Source organism: Ooceraea biroi, chromosome 2 (assembly GCF_003672135.1).
Source record: "Ooceraea biroi isolate clonal line C1 chromosome 2, Obir_v5.4, whole genome shotgun sequence".
In the NCBI taxonomy this organism is placed as follows: Eukaryota; Metazoa; Arthropoda; class Insecta; order Hymenoptera; family Formicidae; genus Ooceraea; species Ooceraea biroi.
Window position 1 is genome coordinate 1,360,312 of NC_039507.1, and position 19,696 is coordinate 1,380,007.

At 38.1% G+C, this 19,696-nt stretch overlaps 1 protein-coding gene and 1 long non-coding RNA gene across 2 annotated transcripts; one reads left to right on the plus strand and one right to left on the minus strand.

Annotated features, from left to right (window-relative positions):
- Positions 1-59: 59 nt before the first annotated feature.
- LOC105287950 lies at positions 60-19,381 on the minus strand. The gene is made up of 9 exons (XM_026975471.1): positions 18,835-19,381; positions 3,366-3,428; positions 3,126-3,211; positions 2,563-2,658; positions 1,523-1,648; positions 1,384-1,464; positions 1,028-1,101; positions 810-917; positions 60-737 (listed from the first exon to the last, which is right to left on the minus strand). Exons 1-9 carry the CDS (start codon positions 19,308-19,310, stop codon positions 570-572), a joined length of 1,278 nt encoding a protein of 425 aa, XP_026831272.1. The 5' UTR covers positions 19,311-19,381; the 3' UTR covers positions 60-569.
- Positions 1,575-3,286, plus strand: LOC113563632. The gene is made up of 3 exons (XR_003407551.1): positions 1,575-2,118; positions 2,584-3,027; positions 3,100-3,286. It is a non-coding gene; the product is annotated as an uncharacterized LOC113563632 (long non-coding RNA).
- Positions 19,382-19,696: the final 315 nt, after the last annotated feature.

The window sequence follows — 19,696 nt, forward strand, 5'->3', positions numbered from 1 at the left end:
GCATCATTCTTTTATTTTTAAAATCTCGATTATGTAAAAATTGATGTAAAATACGAATACAAAATCTCTATGATTTTATTATAAAAGTAAGTGTACATAAGTAGAGTTTTGTATGATACTTAAATTATGCTGTTGCTAGCTTAAAAACTATGACTAACGCTAAATCATGGCAGTGATGCTATTTCACGACAAGAATAATTCTGCATGTATTTTGTAGCTACAGTTACACTTTAACTAAGCCGATTAATATCATTCTGTGATTTAAAAATGGGAAGAGACAAACACTTTCTTTCCGCATATGCACGATTTGCCTTCATGTTCTCTTATGTTTGCATAATTCTAATTTTAAGATGTTATTAGTTTCCAAACTCCACTCTTTACCACTCTTATAGTATAGAAAATTCATAGTAAAAACAATATTACCACTATCTGCTATTAAATGAGAAAGAAAGTAGTAATATTATCTCTTACTAGTACTGTGAGTAAAATAATAGGTAATGCTATAACTATCCGCTATTAACATTAAGTAATATCGATACTAAATTCGCGCACGATATTAGAAAACAATGTTAGAAGTTCAAGGATTCGCTATTTATCGACATTGCCGATCTGCAGCGTATTCTTAAACGATTTTCTAATTCCGCAACGCGATTCATCAGGTGTTGTATTTTCCTCATTTCTGCCTCATATTGCTTCATTTTGCTTCTCATATCGTATACTTCCTGTTGCATCAATTGCTGAAATTAAGTACAATTTATAGAAACATGTAAAAAAGTTCAAAATAATATATTTTAATGTTTATTACATACCACGTTCTCGACAGTTCTCTTCATTTCGTTAACGCTCTCGACTGCTAATGTGACTTTGGTGTTCATCTCGGAAGTCTCTGTATCTCTCTTTCTGTTTCTGGCCACTTGCTGAAAAAGTATCTTAGTAAAATAAAAAGAATACAATATAAAAAGCAGAATTTAAGTATAATTAAAATTATTTCTGATCTGCACATCATATTGATAAGTATCTGGCTTACCTTTTCTAGTTTGGTTAGTCTCTTTAATATGATCTCGTAATCTTGATCACTGTCGCTCACCTCGTTTTCTGTGTCTGTAATTTAGCAACATTCATTACTTTATACTTGAGAGACAACTATCTTCTAATAAACTTTTTATTGTATATATAGTATCAATTTTATGTCATATTTATTTATATTATAATAATTAAAAATATTTAACAGAATTGTTATATATTATTCAAAGCTACATTTCATTCATAATTTCATATTAAAATTATCATTTGTAGAATTAACATCTATGTAATAACAAACTATAATTTTTAAATGAAAATACTATATTGAGTTTTAAGATTGATTTACATTATTATATTTACCATGAGAAGTCGGATCTTTTGTCGACGTGTCATGAAAATCGCTTTCCAAGTCACGAGCCTCAAAAGCATTCTCATCGGTATCTAAAAAAAATAATTCTTCAAGAAGTTTTATGATAAGTTTCGACTTTCGTAAACTCACCATTTCTCCGACAGGACTGACCATCCTGCTGAAGTTGAAATCCGGCCCGGCAATGGCATCGATAGCTGCCAGGTAGATTCGTACAAAGTTGCCCGCAAGGTTTTTCTATCGCACACTCATCCACATCTATTAGATTAGGAAAAAAAGGTAACACTTAGATAATAAAAACGTACTTTTAGATAATAAAAATTAACGATATTTTACGTTTTTAAGTTCTGAAAAATTTCGTCAGAATTTCTGCTGTATGATTGTTTAATATTAAAAAAAAGAGTAACATCTTAGTGAGTTGTGTATGAAAAATAGTTATATATTCTTTGTTTTATTCTTACATAGCAATTAGACAACAATTGATTTATTTGATTTATTGTACTTTCTGTATTCCTTTCATGAAATCCAAGCCAACACAACATTTCCTCTGAAATCCTTAAAAGTGTTGTTTGATTAAACTACCAGACAATAACGTATAATCAGGTACGATCGGCCCTGAGCAACAACGTATGAGCGTCGCCTCGTTAAAGCACAAAGAACATTCGATCGATTCGTTCGTTACGAGTGCCTTCTCGTGCCTGGTATCGTCAGACGTAATTAAATCGACGGTGAGCGATACGCTTCTCGATAGCATTACGCGAGTGCCAAGCTAACTTGCAGCACAATCCGTATTGCGGTGTTCTGCTTGTTCTGCATCAGTCGGCCGCAAGCACCAGACCGCGCGCTCGCGATAGATTTACGAGAGACTTCGTCGCGCTACACGGATGTCTATTCATGCTCGTGCATTATACGAGAGTTAATATCGTCTTCGATTTATGAGAAAAAGATGCTTGCTTGGCACGCAGATAAACTTGTCTATTGTCTTTTATTGTTCTCGCTATTTTCACTGTAAAGAATACTGTACTTTATCGCTTAAGAAAATTATACTTAACTAACTTAACTACATCTTTTTAATTAAAAACACGAATCCTTTATTAAATATAATAGATACAAAAGAAGTTTTTGTAAATTAAAGTTAATTAGTGAACTAAAATTAATAGAATTAAAATTACCTATCTGGCACTGGTTTCCAGTATATCCCTTGGGACACGTGCATTTGCCAGGCAATGTGCAAATTCCACCATTCAAGCACGGTGTTGGGCACGTGGCTGAAGAATAATTAGATTGAGATTAGTCGACTCGTGGAGTTGCGAATAATGCCTGGCTGTGTAAGAGCGTCGGTAAAGAAAGAAATAGATTATCGAATTAACATTTAATATTTTATATCATTTAATAATTTCAGATAATATTTTGAATTTATTAATTAAGTTTAATATATTAAATTAATCTATTAATCAAGTTTACAGCAATTTTAGCATAAGTGATATATATTGGGTTGATCAAAAAGTCCTTACAGATTTTTTTAGCATAATGTAAACGCTAAACGCTGCACTACTAAGTGTTGCGTTTAAATTTTGCTAAAAAATTACAGACTTTTCCGTCAACAAACATCGATTTATTATACAATATTTGAAAATGTAGATATTTATATAAAAAATTTGAAGTTTTATTTACATTTTTAAATTATATAGTTCTAAATATATTTATAGTTTCAGCTATTACGTCGAATACGTACGGTTGTTGCAACCAAAACTCAGATGGGTTATTTGCGACCATCCTGGACAGCAAAAGAAACTGGAAGGCAACTCAGTATATACTAATCTGGAATATTTCATAAATTTATTTCTAGAATTTTATTTAAAAATGTACGAAATGAATATATTACTAAAACCGGAACAATTATTTTTTATTTATACAGCTATTATAATATGTATACGTTTTTGGTAAAAGTTTCTGCATACGCGAAATGACATACCTAATTTGTCTTCCTCTGTGATGATGAGAACTCGTGGGAGTTTGCCTGGTGCACACTCGTCTCCTAAAATATAACATTAATTTTCATTCCAAAAGAAAATATTTTTTTACAGATAAGTTCTTTGACGCACTTTGGAAATTAAACTTATTCTGCATGCTGCTATAATTATTATAACTGCTATAATTATTACGCTGCTATTATTATTATATAATCTCAGAAATTTTTATTCTCATAAATTTTCTATAAATATTTTTATATAAATTTCGAATAATTATGTTCTAAATTATACATTGTAAATTTATAAAAAAAGGAGAAAATCTCATATTAATAACCGAGATATTCGAAAATAAGCAAGTCATATTAAAAGCATTATTACAGAAACATTATTGGTAAGGATCTTTTATGTATCCTCAGCTAATCCTTTCTTTGGACCCCGCATCTCGATTTCAGCTTTGCATTCGTTATCGTGGCTTATGCGATGGGGATATTAAATCGGCAGGTCGATTATTCTGATAGTCATCGTAAACCGTCCTGTCGTATCCCTTCGTTTCAGCCGAACTGATCGCTAAAGCGCAGTCATTTGAATCGTAAAGTATGTGGAAGACCGGTTAAATCGTAAAATAAGAAAGCCGATCGAGAACACGCGGTCGAAATGAGTATTTGCGTTGGCGGTGATATTACGACTTGCGTTGCTCGAGCTGGCTTTAGAATTAAGCTTACACGACAAGAATCGATATGAAACTCTATATTTCTGATTAAGACTGGCATTCTGTGAACCGAATAATATCATGGAAGTGGGATCAATAAAATTCTAAAATTCAATTATGGAATTGAATCAAACTGTCATTGAATGCGACAGTGCATGCGGATCATGCAAGATTCATTTATTAAGAACATGCACATCGGTCTGACATATAATTCGGTGTCGGCATAAGTGCTCCTTCAATGGAACCACTTCGTCATCGTCAGCCCATAGGAAATTTCATTTCACCATGTTGCTGTCGTGTTTGCTGAAACGCAACACGACGTTTACTGTCGCAACGATGGATACCGAGGACGTGGTGGTCCCTATCCGCGTCCGTTTCTGACTAGAGAAGGCAAGAGGCGCGAGGAACGCGATCTATCGCCGAGCAAGTCTACCGTGAGAGACCACACAAAGGACTTATGCGCGCAAATTCGCCGCCATTAAATATTCACTCGCGTTCTGCATAGTTCTCGACCCATTTTGTCGTCGTTCGTTCAGCGCTAGACGCGCCTCATTGATTTCAGACCTTTATTCGCACGTTTATATAACAGATTGCACAAACCAAATTTAGAACCTTACTGTCATTTTTTTACACTAAATGCGCTGTGACAGAACGTATGCTTTTAATATACTATTAAATAAAAAATGTAATGTTACTTCTTGTTTAAAAAAAGTATATATTATAAACGAGATTTTAAAAATTGTTTTTGTTCATTATTTTCCACATTATTTTTCAGAACGATTTAATGTGTTATACGTATGATGTAATAAATCGAATTAAAAAACACACAAAATTGATATTTCTGAATATATTTTTAATCTTTATTTAATACTTATTTAATTTAGTTATTTTTAAATATTTAATGTAATTTAATTTAGATATTTAATTTAATAATTTATAAGCAAGTTATAAAAAGAAAGGCATAAATAAATTATAACAAAATTTTTGGAGATTAGCTGTTATTGTGAGTTTCAGGACTAGAGACATTAAACTCTTGATATTCTTCAGGAATAACAGGTGTTCCGCAGGAATCCAAGGCTACATACTATGTCAGGAATTCGCAGGCGCATGCCAGTAAGGACGAGCTGTTGGTTTATCCATAATCATCCAAGAGAGGAAGGATCAGGGGGATTAGCGCAGCAGGTGATCGCGTATTGCAAATGTTCTGGTCATCTGAGAACGACTCGTATGGTGCCATCACTTTCACCGTCATAAGCTCATTGAGCAAACTCGCCTCTTGAATTGAAACGTTCTTGACACAATTCTAGGCGTTTATTATTTCTAAATTGACAGAAGCAATATGAAGAAACGGATAATTTTTTCGCAACGCTATTAGTTGAACATTATTTGTACCACATTGCTAATTATTTCGCGTCAAGTCAATCAGTCAAACTTAATATATTGCAAGATAATCTTACAATTTCATAAACTTAAAGTCTAGATAATCAAAAAATTATAATAAAATCTTATTGGTGTCTTATGGAGGGGGTCGACAAACCGGTGTCCCATCACGTATCGTTAGTATCATCTGATCTACCACGTCCACACGCCATGTAGCTAACTAGGGTACTTCAATCTGATTCACAATGATTTCCTCGAACTTTCTCCGGTGGACAGGCGCGTAAATCGGCCGCGTGCCATGTTCTTAACTTGCGAAAAATCTGTCATGAAACGCGTCGCGCGACGGGGGGTTCTCAGATACGGTTCGGAGGACATTCGCGTGGGAATACTGGTTCAGCTGTTGCTCGGGGTTCGTTCAGCACGTCTTGGTAGTGACGCCAGATAAGATTTCTTATTCTCTTTCTCTCCATCTCCGTCTCTTTCTTCCGTTTTGTCACTTTCGCGATATTAAGAACGGACATTCTAACAAATGTAAAAACGAGATTGTCGCGGGAAACGGAAGCGCGTCTCTGTCCACTCGTGATAAGCATCGTCGAAGATTTACGGCGCATGCAGGTGATTTATAACGGCCGCGGGAAATTCTGGCTTTCCACGTGAAACTTCTCTCGTCTCATCGACCGCGGCATTCATGCGCCGACCAGTTACCGGACCAGTTTTATGCAACGTGGGTTAAGGGTCAGGTACCGCCAGAGTGATCGGCGATTACATTGGCTGCACAGATTGCAATGTCTCTATCCATTTAAAATGTTATGCTAACGAATGAGATACCGGCGTCGCCGCAGACACTAAACTCGCTACTCGCGCGGAATGATTTAAGCTTCCGTGGCTTGAAAATGATCGTTAACATGGTAGACATTTATCTGTTGCTGATATACGATAATGGAAACGCGAATGAAGAACTCGACAAGTAAAATTAATATTCTTCCTCAGAGAAGAAATAAACTATTTATATATAGAGAGAAAGACAGAAAGAGAAAGAGAGACATTTCGATATTACAGAAATACATAGAAATATATACATCGTCTCAGTTTTAACTGAGCAAAATCGTTGCATTGAGAATTCGTCGAAGTCAAAGTCAGTCGAGTTCATCCTGACACGCGGTAAGCAATTGACGATCACCGATCAAAAAGGGTGGAATGCGTAAGGAGACACGTAATAAAATCAGCAAGGACTCGCATCGGATACCTAATGACTAAAGGCGCCGTCGCGTGATGCAGCTTGCAAGGTCTTGGCCGGAGGGTGATAAATCGCGGATGAATTACCGCTCGACACTCGCATGTCTACGGCTCTCTTAGACGCTTCCGAAATCTTCGTGGCGATCTCGGAATGGTTTCCATTGCCAGCGCAACGTTGCGCAAGTCCTTAACGCGACGTCGCTTTATCGCGATCGTTTGTTACGTTCATCCGTTACTCGCGTAGATTTTCACCGACGACAGCGACGACGACAGTTTCCTTCGCCGTCCCTGCATGCCTAACGAGCTGCATACCTTCCCCGACATTGTTGCGGCTGCATTTTGCAGCCTATGCGTCACCGAGAGCAACTTGCAGAAACATTTCATCGTTCAGCCGACAACTATCGACCCTGCGAACTTTATGAACCTCATAATTCATGTCAGCTTTATCAGACTAATAAGGATATATGATATTCGAGGCTTTGATACTTAACGGGGTGTGATTATATATGTTGCAATATTCTTTCCGTTATGGACAAATGCCTCATGACATATGTTATTGGTTTATAAATAACATTATGAGAAATTTCATGCTACTTATATATATGCTGCGTACTTATGAAACTTCTTATAAATACTGGTTGAATACTTGGTTCTCTAATTAGTAAATAAAGCTTAATTGCAATAACTAAAAACTTAATTTTCTCCTTCATGTAAATATGGGGTCATTATAATTTAGCAAATTATTATACCATATAAAATTGATCATAAAATAAGTTGAACGCCTAATATTATTTATAAAATTATATATTATAAATATTTTATATAATACGTACTAAATTTTATTGTTCATTATTGTTTCACATCGTCACATAGTGCCTCTGGTCATGTAGCAATCATGTAGATATTTCAATATTAGCATTCTAACAAAAGACATCTTTTATCGTCTGACAAATAACAGCATTTTCTAAATTGACATAAAAAGGAAGCACAACTTCGAGATGTAATTTCACACCGGAAGTTAGCCAGCAAATTAATAATAAATCTTAATTGCAGAAGGTACAGTACAGATTTCCACGGAAATACATGACACGTCTTGCACGTCTGGTATAGTGGTTAGTGGCAATAAACACCGGCTTTTTACTGCTTCATTTCATAAACGTTAGCCCGACTTCTCCTTTTTTCTTGTGCATCACACATCGCGATGCCATCCAGAAGCGCGCTTCGCAGTTTCCAGCTTTGTGCGGTCGATCGTAAATCAGATGTTTAACGAGATCAAAGTGTGATGATCTCTCTCCCGAATTAGCCAGCACTCATAAAAATCGGATTAAAATTGCGGTTGGATTGTGTCGTATTACGGGTGACACCCGTTTCATTACCATGAATATCTGCTTGTATCTATTGCATGCATGCGACAAACTGTGATGCCACAATCGTGTTTATTTACCCTTACTGTACATTAATAATTTATATTTTCTATTAAACGATTGAAAAAACATAATAATTGTTTTGGACGATAAATCACGATTAATTACGAATGATTTTATGCGGCGAATCGGAACATTGATTTCATCGAGCCAATCGAGGATCAGACAAGGCTATCGATTGTGATTGTCGGCAATATAACAACCATTTGTTTTACGAGCGGTGCGCATGCAAAACACGTGGAATTTCGACGGGTATTTTCGCGAGGCAGAACAAAGAAACTGGAGAGCTGAAGTGCCACTCGTGTGCCCGACCCAGGCAATTTGTTTTTAAGGTTTTCCGACGACTACTTCGGCCATCGGTCGCTGTCTACAAGTGGAACTGAATTGATCAAGCGCAGCCCTGGACACTCGTGACATACCATTTTTTTCATGTCGTTCCGAAATACCACTCAGGTCAATTAATGGAGACTCCTTGCAATTCCCTTGCGATTCCCTAGAAAATTTTCTCGGGATTAAATTATGAGAAAAGAATGTGAAACAAAACAAGTAAATTTTCGTTATATAATACATATATGTTAAATTTGCTTCTCTCTCAAGAATCATATATTATTAAAGAAGCTTTCTGTCAACATATTGATTTTTTAATAAGCTTTGTAACATTTAAGCTATTTTTAAAAACAAATTCTTTTTAATTAATAATTCTTTTAACTTTTTATATAATATATAATATTTTTTTATATAATATTATTGTATATTATTTTATTATAATAAAAGTTTTATACAATTGTTTTTGTGTGTTTAATTATAACCACACGCTACTTTTGAGAGATATTGTCATCTATTTTCTGTAGAAGCGTGTAATTGTGATTTATGATTTTGAGGAAGCTTATTTGATGCGACAGCGAGAGATTGCGCGAGCTACTCGAAAATTACAACGTATCTTATTTCAGGATTCGAGACTTGAACACCATAACGCACCTCTACATTGCGTGTTTCAATTATAAATCGCGATAACGCCTCTTGGCGGTAATTTCGTGCAGCTGCATCTACACAACCTATCACAGAAGTTATTTTTAATGTGGTCAGATGGGTACCATACATTCCTGAAATGTTTTTTTCGGTATGGCATCCCTCTATAATATCTATAAAAATGAGAACCTTCTCCTTGCATAAATATTTTTCGAAATATTATTCTTCACACTATACGAGTATTATTACAGTGCTCTCCAGCACGAGGCAAGGACCTTTTTCGAGTGCAAGAAGATATTCTTTCGGATTATTTTTAAGCTATCGTTTCTTTGAGCTATCATCTCCATTTTTTTGTCCAAATTTTGTCCAAAGCACAAACAATTAAATAAAACCAAAATAGTTTTTATAATATCTTATCCCTTTGCATCTTGCTTGTAGAAACTTGTATAAGACAAAAATTCCTGAAAGAATTTTCGGAACATCCTTCGGAGTTTTTTGTCGTATAACAAACAAAAAGTTTTCAAATATTCAGCACTAAAAGTATAAGTTTGAAAATATTTCTTTAAACAATAGTTTAAATGGTTCCTATCACGCTCAGAGAAAGCAGTGTTCCTCGACTGCGAAGCTTTGAGGATGTTAGTGCTTTCATATCGTTAGCGACTGCGTATGGTCAATACTCCACCGTATCCACGAAGTGTGAACGTACGACGTCCAAACAATCTGGCAGCGCAAATCACACGATGTACGTGTATATGTATACGTTAACGAGAGTTCGTCGGTCGTCGATCCTCGGATCTCGGAGCCAAGGCGGCTCGCAATGATTCATGCCTGCTAATTTCAGCCCTACGCTTTGAAGAATTGCTTACATGAGTCTTTTTTTAGAATCGTATCTTTCTTCGCTCACTGCATTATAATCGATTCGCCAATAGCTCGGTTTATGTAACCAATTCTCGGCGCTTCGCGTAAATATATGTATACTATATACTCATAAGTATTAGAGTTTTCTGCAGGGGAAAATTATGGAGATTTATATCAATTATTAGGTGATTAACTTTTATTAATTAGGTGATTAAGTAATCCGGGTCGCGTCTAAATGAGGAATCAAGCTAAACATATTTATGACAGCACACCATACCTTCTTGTATTAATAATTTTATAGCAAGATAGCTATAATTTTATAGCAACTTTTAAAAAATAAAAAAACAAGATTCTTCAAACCATCACTACAGTATTTGTATTGCTATGTAGACGTGATCCGGATTACTTAGTTAATAATCTAATATTTGTTTTATTCATAAATATAAATATATAGCAGGGGAATAACATGGCTATAATATTTAAATCGTTCAAACTTCTACTGTCTAGGATAACAAGAGATATCTTGTTGTCGAAACTCAAGAGAAATATCATAACACAATAATTAAGAGAATGGTAACAGAGAAGCTGTATACGTCCTAATTTAATAACAGCTTTTAAAAGATCTCTGTCATTTGGTTGCTTGGAAAAATCCCAATGGCGCCCAAGGACTCATTTGATCTCGGAACCTTCCATAAACAAAGAAATTGCCGGTCTGCGTTGTCCAAGAATGTGCAGACGCGTATTTGCGAAAGCGGTGAATCTCCGCTCGTTCATTTAGAGATTGCATCTTGCGCGTCGAAAGCCGCTCTCAGCGGAATGCGCGACGATGCAACGGGAGCCGCGGGCAGGCAGCGCAAAACTTCCAAATTACAAAATTGCTTGATGACGGGTTACCCAGGTTACCCCGCGCAGGTGAAGTAATTATGCGCCTACGCCGTGCCAATAAGACGCGCAGCATCTCTCATTACTGCCTCCTGCATTTCGTTTTCTGCGCGTTCCCCGACGACGCGCCGTACGATGCGCCGATCTCGGCATTTAATTTTTTTAAAAACGTAAGACCCGACGCATCGACTTTTGTCATCATAACTAAATTGCGTGGATCTTCATGTCGGTATTCTCTACCTTGGCAAAGTCCTGCCGGTGAAAGTCTTGTCGATACATTGGATAATCGAAAGTTTCTGAACGCTGCGATATTGCGTAACGTCATTAGAAATAACACAACATTAATTTGAGAATTTATTACTGACTGTTTTTATGTTTTAATAAAGCGCTTGTGCGCGCGGGCTGATCGTTTGATTGCTGTTAGTTTAAAACTTTCTTTATCACTGCTTTCAAATTGTGGTTCTCTTTGAGGACCCCAGGTTTTCAATTTTCCATGTAGGTCAGTATGAATAGAAATGAAATAATAATTGTATAATTAAAAAATCAGTTTAATTACACAATGACACATTTGTCCGAATTATGTACGCTGACGTCAGTAAGCCGGAAACGTTGAATTTTACATTTACGTTTTCATGGTTTTTAGGGTTTTGACCTGGAATTTCGCAGCATCCCAGCCATTGTTTCCGATGAATCGAGAACCAGTTTTCATTCGAGGGCCGTTCGTTTCGGCCGTTCCCAGAGCAAACGCTGGCAATTCGTCGGTAGAAAAAAAGGCAACCCCGACTTTCTTGCCTCTCCATATGCGGAATCGCCCGGCTTGCTCGTTTTCTTTGGTGGGTGCAGTTTACGTTCCTGGACGCCATTTGCCTCCCGCTGTACGTTCGTCCATAAACCCGATAGTTGTCTATTAATTCTGTTGTACTCCGGCGATTCCACGGGCCGGATTAGGTCGGGCAAACAGCGTTGCAAAGCGTGAACTTTCAAATGGAGTCAATCGAATAATGTCCCGTATTTTGCAACGCGTAATATCGCCATAATGGACAGCACTCGTAAACTACACATTTTTGCTCTTGTCTTGAGTCTGACGCTTAAACATTTCATATTGCCGACTCCGCGCCATCATAAGCAAGATATTATATAATATTTTATTATACAACAGTTCATATGTACGTATGCGCGTGCAAAATAAATCAAATGCAAAAGTGTCAAATTAAGAAAATATCAACAATTAACAATTTTAAATACTAAAGAGTACATATCTTTTGTGTGTGTCTAATAGTTTTATTGTAAAATGTCTTGTTTCATTATTAGTTTCATTTCTCTTTTATCACTAATTTTATATGTCGAATACCAAAATAAGACAAACGAAACAGAGCCACTAACCGCAAGAAACTCCTGCATTGGTTCCGTGCAAAATGCATAGCGCGTGCATCAGCGCACGTGTACCTGCGTCTCGCGCCTTATCCGCCCATTCTCCTCTCGGTTTTGACCTCTTCACCCCTCGCGTCCGCAGCCTGCGGATAAAAGTTCACGCTAATGGATTTACATGAGGCCACTATCATCGAACGTGGCAGGATCGAGCTGCGAGCATCCACTTCGATCATTCATCCCTTAGTTTCTTTCTGCCGCGATCTAAAGCACCATAGAGCAGCTATTCTTACCATATTAAATTCCATTTTTATTTAACAAATATAAGCAAACTGATGTAACGTCCGTAGATTAATTATTGAATATGATTTATTGAAAAAGTCGCGTTTTAAAAGTTTTTATCAACCACTACGAGTATCTCTTCCGGTCTTTTATGTCTTTGTTTTTTTGCTTTTTCCCTCTTGCTGTCCTTCATGCTGTAATATCGCTTCTTCTGCTTCGTTACTTCGCATTTGATATCAACCAGTTTTCAACTGTCAGAACAACCGATATATCGTTTTGATCACGATACGATTCAATGTCGAGTGCCTGCACGTCCACCGAAATTGTATGTCTTCCCTCGATCCAGTGGGCGATCAATGCTCGCGGCCTTCGCGCGAGGTGTAGGAACTATAAGGTCATGGGTCGAAGCATACACACACACACACACACACACACACGCACGCACACACGATGCAATCGCGCGGAGGGTTCATTTGGAGTTCCGAAACTTTTGGAAAGCTCTCGACGATGTCGGGAATATCGATTCTCGTTAACTTTTCGGTAATTAATGGCACTCTTGATGTTACAATAATGAAGTTACTCTCTTAGCTATTAAACTCAAAATCAATCAATGCTTTTATATAAAATAAAGGAAACATTGACGATTTTAGGAATCTTATTTATAACATCTTAGACCAAATAAGCGACGTTTGTGTGCAATTTCTATTAAAAATGATTCTGATCTATCTTTCTCTTATCGATAAAATATAGGTGTACAAAAATTAATCGAAACTCGGCACGTAACAAATTCAGAAGATACGCGATTCTTCAGGGTTGAACGACCGGTTGATATGTTTATCCTATAAGATACCGGTTAGTAAAAGAGGAGAAAAGAGAATAAAACGACGAATTCGCGAAAGGAGTGCTCTATTTGCGGCTGTGGAATTTTAATGCATCTTGTTTCTTTTGTTATCACAGGTATCAATTAAGATTATCGTCTATTACAGATATTGTCTATTACACAAAATAATCTTTTATACAAATCTTCTTGACAGTCACTTAACAGAAAATTTAATACAAGACGGTGGATAATAATAAATGTGTTACTTTCTAGCAAGACAGAATTAACGTTGTAAATAAATTATTATGTCATAAATAGAGAAAATGACTAGAAAAGTTATAAAAGGCTCATTCTATCATTACATGGTATACGCTATCAATTTTATATTATAAGTTTTAGCACAGGTTATACACATCGTATAAAGCCATCGTCATAACACTGCTGTTATCTACATAGCTTTCAAGTCGATAAGTTAAGAAACATAATAAATATCGCCGCTTTGTACATTTATAATTGCATTAATTATAAATAAGTAGATTATACGATTAAAAGAAAAAGAAGGGTATAAAGAAGAAAATATAGTACTAAGATTTATTAGACAGTGAATAGCGATTAAATTAACGATAACGTAAAACGATACCACGATGGATTATCACGTACGTTAAGTGTGTATGTAAAGTATGCACCTTGCGCTCAATAGCTTATTCTGAGCTCGCTATGCGGATGCATTCGGCACCGCCGGCAAAGTTCGAGTACAACGAAGCATTGTACTTTTAATTTAAACAATGACTGCGTACAAGTGCCAAGTGAAAGCAAGATTAATATCATGTTTCCGCATCTATAATATATATTTATAGATACAAAGACAGAAATATGTAACTAATTATCTGTATAAGTACGTATTAAATAATAATATAATAAAAGTAGCAACTTAAGGATATTAAAGTCATTGCAATCTGAAAACTTTAAGCATAAGGGTGCAAGCACTCAAGCTAATAATCGACCACATGTGCAACAAAATTGAAAAATTTTCACCGGATGTAGTCTGAAATAAAAAATGAATAAAGTGATACGATTAACTTTATATGAATGTAATCTGCTCAGCCTTTATGTGTGTAATCTGGTTCTGATGTTTTCAGATACGGTCTTAAATATGGACTTAAACGGCTTTAGATACGCAAATGAGTGGAAGCGATATGCACGAATATGCTCTTAACAACGTTGGCATCACATACTGTAGCACGCTATGGTAATGTCCGATACGCGATTATTATCGTAATCGTGGGCATATTTGGAGAGCATACATACGCGACAAAAGAAATATCGGATTCCGCCGAGGTTCCATATTGTCTCGTCAATATGTGTAGTTGTTTGAACAACGCTGGCTCATGTTGCCATATTTGCGCGACAAAATAAATCGCTTTCGCGAATGTACATGCAATTTTCGTCCGCGCGTTTCGCTTCTTCGCGCTCCTCGTGTGCGAAATAATGGGAGACCGCGTATCAAAGAGAGAAAGCGGCCGACTGATGGACCTAATTGGCTACGTCGCTTAGACATATTTCAAATATTCGTTAATTAATCATCGCTATTTCCGGCGATAAGTGAAAGGCATTACAGGCGTACCGATGAAATTGAAAGATCGCTTACGCCACGGCGAAATTTGCTTTGCGTATTCGTGTCTAACAAGTTCCTTTAATTCAGAAAACTGTCATTCAGTAATATCTAATAATACTAATGACAAATAGAAAACACTTTATAACAAAATGTATAAAAAATACGTTCCAATCTATTGCGCTTAGAGTGGTGAGTGTAATTAAAAGAATTTGATCAATTGAATCCTGTTTACATAACATTTAAAATATTAAGCACGAGGAGACGGTTTGCACTTAGTTATTTAAGAAACCAGAGAAAGTATCTGCGAAGTTATAAAATTTTTATTTTACAGTCAACAAGTCCATCCAGCTTGAAGATGTAAACGTCAACTCTAAACAGCCGTTTGAGTCGAGTCGCGGCCCGATGGCTTCGCGCATGGTACCGAGGAATAGCTGCTAACGTTCCCGATGGGGATGACGGAACGCGCGTTTATATTTCTCGAAAGAACGCATCGACGAATGACACCTGTCTCTTTGTGACCTCGTCGCTCATCGATCAGCCATCGATGTCGGGTTCTACGGCGATAAGCAACGGCGTCGCGCCGGGCAACGAAACGTGCCTAAGAGTGACATTGCGGAATGATTATCTGGAGTACTCAGAACGTCTTGAATATTCATTATTCGCGTTTCTTTCGATCGATACTCATCGATCAACCCGAACGGCCGCGGCGCCGCGAACGCGAGGCAGCGTAAATAATCGGAACAAAACGTGGCCGGCGGTGAGGAATGCCGCGTGGTCCATATCTCTGCGCTCGCTCGAATACAATACGCGCAACAATAACGATTAATTACGAGGAGAAACGCGACGTGGCTTAATAGTTACGTGCGTTACACGCAGTATCTGCAGTCTGCAGCGTGCATTTTTCATGATTAATTCTCACTAGGCGCGTCAGCAAGATAACAAGATAAACGATCCTGAATACCAGAAGCGTTGGTATCGCGTTACTCCGTACGTCACCCCGAAATTTCTTCGGCGGCTTTAAATCGACAAATCGCGTTTTAAGTGTTATGCTCGCCGAGTCAATGGGTTTAAATCGATGACACGATCCGGCGCATCGCATCGGCCGCATCCTCGAGAAAGCCTCCGCGCGAGGTGCACGCGAGTTCGATCGCATGTACATGATGAGAAAGAGGTAGAGAGACAGAGAGAGAGAGAGAGAGAGAGAGGGAGCGAGAAGGAGAGAGAAAGGTGCACGCACACTGCTATCCTCGGACAGGTTTACAAGATTTTTTAGCCTGAGAGGCACGCATCTGGGTAACCCGATCGCGCGACTCGCCAGGTAGACGAACACCGAATTATTGCACTCAGACTAAATAGTAACTAGAGATTCTAACACGTGTATACGGTGTGCGTGCCATGTGAGTGATCACTTCATTCAAGGGATTTTTTATGTTCCAGAAATACGATCCGTTGAAAAAAATTTCGTTTAATGGAAATTGACGGTGATAAAATGCAGATGATATAAATATTAGGCATGCAAATTAATTCGTGCTTTTTTGAAAAGAGTGAGTCTTTATTTATTTTCTGTTTTTCGAGAGGGGATTTGTTAACTGCTTGGTATATAAATGGAGGAAAGTATTAGAAAATGATGACAAATATTTCAAAGATTGATACGTTTATTATTTTTTTGTAATAAAAGCTCAATTTCTTCAAAAACAAGCATCGAATTAATTTGCGCACCTACTATCATGCAGTAATAGGTATTTATTATTTATATCATAACAGTGATATAATTGTCAATATTGTTAATATAAATATCAAAGTTATATTGTATATGTACAATATTATTATACGTTACATTCAATCATACGGAGTGAAAGTTAAAAGAGATGAGAATTGTTGTTATAAGATATCTGCACTTACAACAACAAACAGTTCGTGACAAAAGACGAGAAGAGGCAAAATAGAGAGTGACGAAATTACCAAGCAATAATATTGACTGATACAAGCACGATTTGCTCTTTCGCCGGTGTTTATATTGCCACGAGCGCTTTTTGCTGAGCCCGGCGTGAACGCCCGCAAGGCTTTCTGACGAGCAATCATCGAATCATGCTGAGCAGCGAAATGATCTCGTGGCTGTCAGGAGCTGATAAAAATTGCGTGGTATGGTGATTTTCTCTTAATGGCCGCTTCGGGAAGTCGGGTGTGAGGCGGGAATGCGCGAGGTGAGAATGAGAATGTCTGATGCTGCTTCTTCCAAGAAAATGCTGCATCCATCTTTTGCTCATGACTTCGCTCGATTCCTGCGTGATTACTTATAAAATGTAATGGAAACGCGTGAATGCACAATTGACGCAGTCTTCGTCAAAGAAGTTGCTTATGCTTTTATTATTTCTATTTCTATAGGCAGATCAATGAAAGTATCGTGAAAAATAATGTGATGAAATATTGATTAATTAATTTCTGTCAAGTTATGAATACCAATGTCAATGTGTGTTGTCATGATATGATAAATTATTATATATATATATATATATATATATATATATATATGTATATGTATATATATAATAATTTATCATTACACACACACACACACACACACACACACACACACACACACACACACACACACACACACGCACGCACGCACGCACGCACACGCGCGCGCGCACACACACACACGCACACATACACACACATATATATATATATATATATATGATATTATAGTACCGATTAATCTTCGTAGAATAATTAAAATGTAAATACTCATGAATAATTAAAATACAAATTATTGAACATGAAGAATCAGAATTTTAAATCATTCCACTAAATTTAGATTATTCATTGTACTTGCAATTATAATTATCAGTCAGTCGAAAGCGTGAGATTTTCACAGTCACCAAGCCAGCTCGCTGCATAAATTTTAAAGTTACAGTTACACGCTGAAAAGTCCTGGGCGGGGAATTTCACGAAAGCCATGTTTTACGATCGCGTACAGCCGATCGGGTTAATTGGTACCTAGGCGTTTTAAGTCGCGGTAACAGAGAGTGTCATTATCCGGATACTTTTAATCCATGTGTCCGCTACACGCGGTTGCGGGCCGTTGCATGCGTGCGAAAGAGTCCGCCGTCGCGCACGGACAATCCCAATAATTGTATGCGACAGAGGAACGCGCTACGTGCGAGATAATTAATCGGTCGATTAATTAAACGGCTCGCGGCTCGCCTTTGAACGGCGGTGAGTTCGCGCCGGCCTTATTCCCGCCGACTATCACGCTCGATCGTACATCACCGCGCGGACGCGGCGCGTCGCTCATTGCTCGTAAATATAGTAATTCAGCGACATGTTAGCGGCCCCGTATATTTACGCGTCGCGGTTTATTCACTTCCATTTACGTGTATCCCGCGATGCGGCGGGTAATCGCGTCCCGTTGCATTCCGCGCGTCCGAATTTTTCGATCCTCGAACGCGCGGCTATGAATTACCCATTTTCCAGATGAACCTCGCCTCTATACGTTTACTCTCATTAACGTTTCCGTTAATCCTTGATCAAATGGATTAATAAAACAGCTTCTCTGATTGAAACGATGTAGTTTGCTCCGGAAACAGTTAGATTTAATCTTTCTTCGTACTTATGCTTGATGAAAAATGTATCCGAGATGTAACAACAAATTACCAAATATCTTTAATTATAGAGTATAATATTAACATACGTTAATGTAGACACGAGTTAAATATTGCCTAGATATTAAACTCTATCATAAATAACGCATAATATTTTCTAAATCAGATTTACTCTAATTTAGAATAAAATCGTTTGATATTGTAGATGTCCTATATCCTAATAGTGTACCTGGTATTATGTCATATGACTTTCACAAATTCTGAAACGCAATTCTCCAACACAACATATCCTAGACAAGTAAAGCTTATCTATTACTCACCCCGAATGATGTCTAGTATATGTGGGGGCAGTTGTCGGAACTAGTTGATAGCTCTGCGTGACGGCCTCCCTTGGCTGATGTCGGTGATTGTCGTGGTAACTCGCGTACGCTATCGCTCTTGTACCATCGTACTTTGCCATCGCCACCGCGCCACCACTGAACTTGTGTTCCAGCGTTCGTTGTCCCACGTGATGCCTCAACACCGGATTTACCTGATGCGGTGACCTCGTCGTGGGCACCTGCGGCCGCACGGTCCACGGACTCCTCGTGGTGGTGACGGTGGACGTCCCCGGAACGACGCGTTCATCGTTCGGATGACCGTGTCTGGTATGGAGCAACCTGTCGCGGTACCAGACTGGCCAAGCAAATCTGTGGTTGTGCGGGGGCACGCGATGATGATGATCATCCGACGATGATAGCGCGAGGCTCGCGGCGATCGCGATGAGCAAGTACGCTAGTGGTATCTTCAGGGCCATCGTTTCGCTCTCTCGAGAGGCTTATCGTGCTTACGACGATCACGCGATTGTCCTGGACGACGACGACTACGAGCCGTCACATCCTCAATGAGGTCCACGATGGACGCGCTAGGTCCGTGGTAGGCTCGGCGGACATCCGTTGCGAGATCCTTCGCGGGCAGCTGAGAGCACTACTGAGATCACTACCGAACGAGACACACGAAGCGGGTCTCCACGTGCTTCAAGTGCTGGTACCACCAACCCCACCATAAGTCTGTTTCTCTCCTGTTCTTTCTGCCTGTATTTCGCCGTGCTTCTCTCTCTCTCTTTCTCTTTCTCTCCCCATTGCTGCATTTACCCGCCGCGTTCGCTTCTGGCCCGGACTCTCTTTCTCCCTTTCTCCTCTC

Bases quoted from the DNA above. Each gene is read 5' to 3' on its own strand.
- LOC105287950 (XM_026975471.1), bottom strand. From the start codon at position 19,310: ATGGCCCTGAAGATACCACTAGCGTACTTGCTCATCGCGATCGCCGCG. The intron at 3,212-3,365 runs GTATGTCATTTC...GAAATATTCCAG, and splicing joins CACAGAGGAAGACAAATTAG to ATTAGTATATACTGAGTTGC. The intron at 1,102-1,383 runs GTAAATATAATA...GCTAAATTACAG, and splicing joins AAAAGATCCGACTTCTCATG to ACACAGAAAACGAGGTGAGC.